Here is a 2875-nt window from a genome sequence, read left to right as displayed (position 1 = left end):
CGACAAATCTTTGCCGTGAGCCCATGTACGGCAAAGAGATCTTTCCCCTAGTTAACTACATTTGGCGGTATTGTGGCAAGGAACATAGACACGGAGTCCAACGGTCCACTATGTGTTTAATTTTTCATGTGGAGAATGCTCACACCCTCCTCCCCTAAGCTTATACACACAAGACCTGAAATCGTCACGTTGTATGCTACGTTGTAAATACACAACGCTCTCAGCTTTCAATGTATTTGATTTTGGAGCAGGAACCTTTAATTTTATCGTAGGCATATGAGCTCAAATATCTCTAATTGATTAGATGTTCACTTATTGTTTAGCATTGTACTATATGTATTGTGTATATGTATCTATGCTTCTGAAAAAACGATGAATACTCTAGTTAAGACCCAATTGTCATGCCATGGAGGTTTCTTATAAATTCTGCCGATGTTGAAAAAAACATCTGAAGGTCCATAATCGAGCAACTTTACAACATGATTGAGATATAATAACCCTCTATTCAGTGATCTATATCGATCAGTTTCTTTCCAAAACACACATCTTTATAACTTCTACCCACAAAAGTGCACACAACTTGTCGTAGCTCTAGTTTCTTGCCGGTTTGCGATCGTGCCCGGGAGATGTCGCTTTTGGCTCTGGCAGAGTGTCAGTAGATGTTAAGGTTGATCCCAATTCTATTGTTTTGGCTGTAAATATAACTAAGACTCCTAACAATGTTTTTCGTTATCAATGATAATAAAAATCGATCTCTGAGTGGATCGCTTGGGGAAAAAAAAAGTGCACACAACACTCACGAGGTGCCGCTGCGCATGCTTTGCTAGTTGAAAACTTGAAATAAACTTCGTGTCTCTTTGTAGGTCCCGTCCCGTTCGTTTGCAGACGGTTTGGCCATGAGCCCATGACTGCTGACCTTAAGCCCAGCTCCATTTCTATCACAAGGTGACATCTCTAAGATGACGAGCGTTCAGGTAACTCACTCTGAGCTCCATTTCTATCACAAGGTGACATCTCTCGTCGTCTTGCCGCCAATGATATACGTTTAGGTAACTCACTCCGAGCTCCATCTATTTCACAATGTGTAATAATTCACCCTTTGACGGGTGTTCAGACATGAAAGCACATGCATGTAGTGACGAGTGACGATAGAGACAGACGGAAGAACTAGCTCCATGCATGCACTGACTGGATCCCGCCCTATATAAAGGGCTCCGTTGCTCACAAACTTACTCATTCCACAACAGCTAGCTACAACTACAACTACCGTATACATTCGCTAAGATATATTGTTGGAGATATAGTGAGGAGCTCCCCAATGGCGCGCTCCAAAACCCTAACGGCTGGCCTCTTCACCATGATGTTCCTCGCTCCATCCATCCTCGCCGCCGATCCAGACCCTCTCCAGGACTTCTGCGTGGCCGACCTCGACAGCGAGGTCTCGGTGAACGGGTACCCATGCGTGCCCACATCGGAGGCCGGCGACGACTTCCTCTTCTCGTCCAGGCTCGCCACGGCCGGCAACACGTCCACCCCGAACGGCTCCGCCGTGACACGGCTGGACGTGCAGGGGTTCCCCGGCACCAACACGCAGGGCATCTCCATGAACCGCGTCGACTTCGCGCCGGGCGGAATCAACCCGCCGCACGTCCACCCTCGCGCCAGCGAGATCGGCATGGTGACGAGAGGCGAGCTCCTCGTCGGCATCATCGGCAGCTTCGAATCCGGGGAGAGGCTCTACTCCAAGGTGGTGCGCGCCGGGGGGACGTTCCTCATCCCGCGTGGCCTCATGCACTTCCAGTACAACGTCGGCGCGGAAGAGGCCTCCATGTTCGTCTCCTTTAACAGCCAGAACCCCGGCATCGTCTTCGTGCCAGTATCACTCGTAGGCTCAAACCCGCCCATCCCGACGCTGGTGCTCACCAGGGCGCTCCGGGTGAACGCCTCCGTGGTGGAGCTTCTCAAGTCTAACTTCGCCAGCGGGTCTTACTTCATTCCTAGGACCGTGGAATAATCTGTATTAATTCAGTTCGATGTATGTGCATGCGTGCTTGCCCCAGAAGTTGTATGCATAGCTGATTAAGCTTCTGGTGAAGGTATCGTCCTGTTCTAATAAGATTGAATAATCTCGCCGTTCTGAGTTCTGACGCTAGGGCCAATGCGAGGACTGTACTTGTACTCTGTCGCGCATTAAGCGGAATAAATACTTACAGGCTACTTCAAAATGTTCCTTCGGATCTAGGCATTCTGGTGCAGGGAATTGAATCCAGGTCAAATACCAATCCAATCCAGAAACGAAGGCGAGCTTGAATTCAATTTCGGCTCTTTGGTTTGACAATGAATTTTATACCAAATTTGGGTCGATCAGATTCAAATCTCAGTTCTACCAGCCATCCAAAATACCAACTACGGATGTTTATCAATAGATATGTGCACGTTTTCGCAAAATAAAGGACAGAAAAAATCCCGCTAGAAATTGCCCAAACCCAGCATGAATAGAGGAAAAGCCTGACGGGCCTCATGGCATCTCCGACGGACCGACACATTTCGAACACAAATTTAACAAACCTTCCAATTGGGAGTAAGCTTCAGACGCTATCATCTCCATAACTGACCTACCAACTTCAGTATCGAGAAAACAATAAAATTGTTGTGAAGCCCATTATAAAAACGATGCATTATAATCCAACCTTTGTATCCATGATCACGTGCATAAATAGATGTGGTAAGCATTTCCCAAGCTTCAGTAAGAGTTTCATTTTCTTTTTTGCTTAAACAATAGAGCTAGGTTCCTACTATGGGCCATAACCGTAGATAATCCCAACTTCTCCATAAAAGAAACTTTAATAGTAAACCAAGATGTTAGGTTGCCTCT

General features: G+C 46.8%; 1 protein-coding gene across 1 annotated transcript; it reads left to right on the top strand.

Annotated features, from left to right (window-relative positions):
• Positions 1 to 1252: 1252 nt before the first annotated feature.
• LOC127311219 (oxalate oxidase GF-2.8) lies at positions 1253 to 2144 on the top strand. The gene has a single exon (XM_051341594.1). It carries the CDS (start codon positions 1319 to 1321, stop codon positions 2012 to 2014), a length of 696 nt encoding a protein of 231 aa, XP_051197554.1. The 5' UTR covers positions 1253 to 1318; the 3' UTR covers positions 2015 to 2144.
• The last annotated feature ends 731 nt before the right edge of the window (positions 2145 to 2875 follow it).

Source organism: Lolium perenne, chromosome 7, assembly GCF_019359855.2.
Source record: "Lolium perenne isolate Kyuss_39 chromosome 7, Kyuss_2.0, whole genome shotgun sequence".
NCBI classification, from domain to species: domain Eukaryota; kingdom Viridiplantae; phylum Streptophyta; class Magnoliopsida; order Poales; family Poaceae; genus Lolium; species Lolium perenne.
Note: the sequence above shows the minus strand (reverse complement) of the source record. Positions and strands in the feature narration are given on the sequence as shown.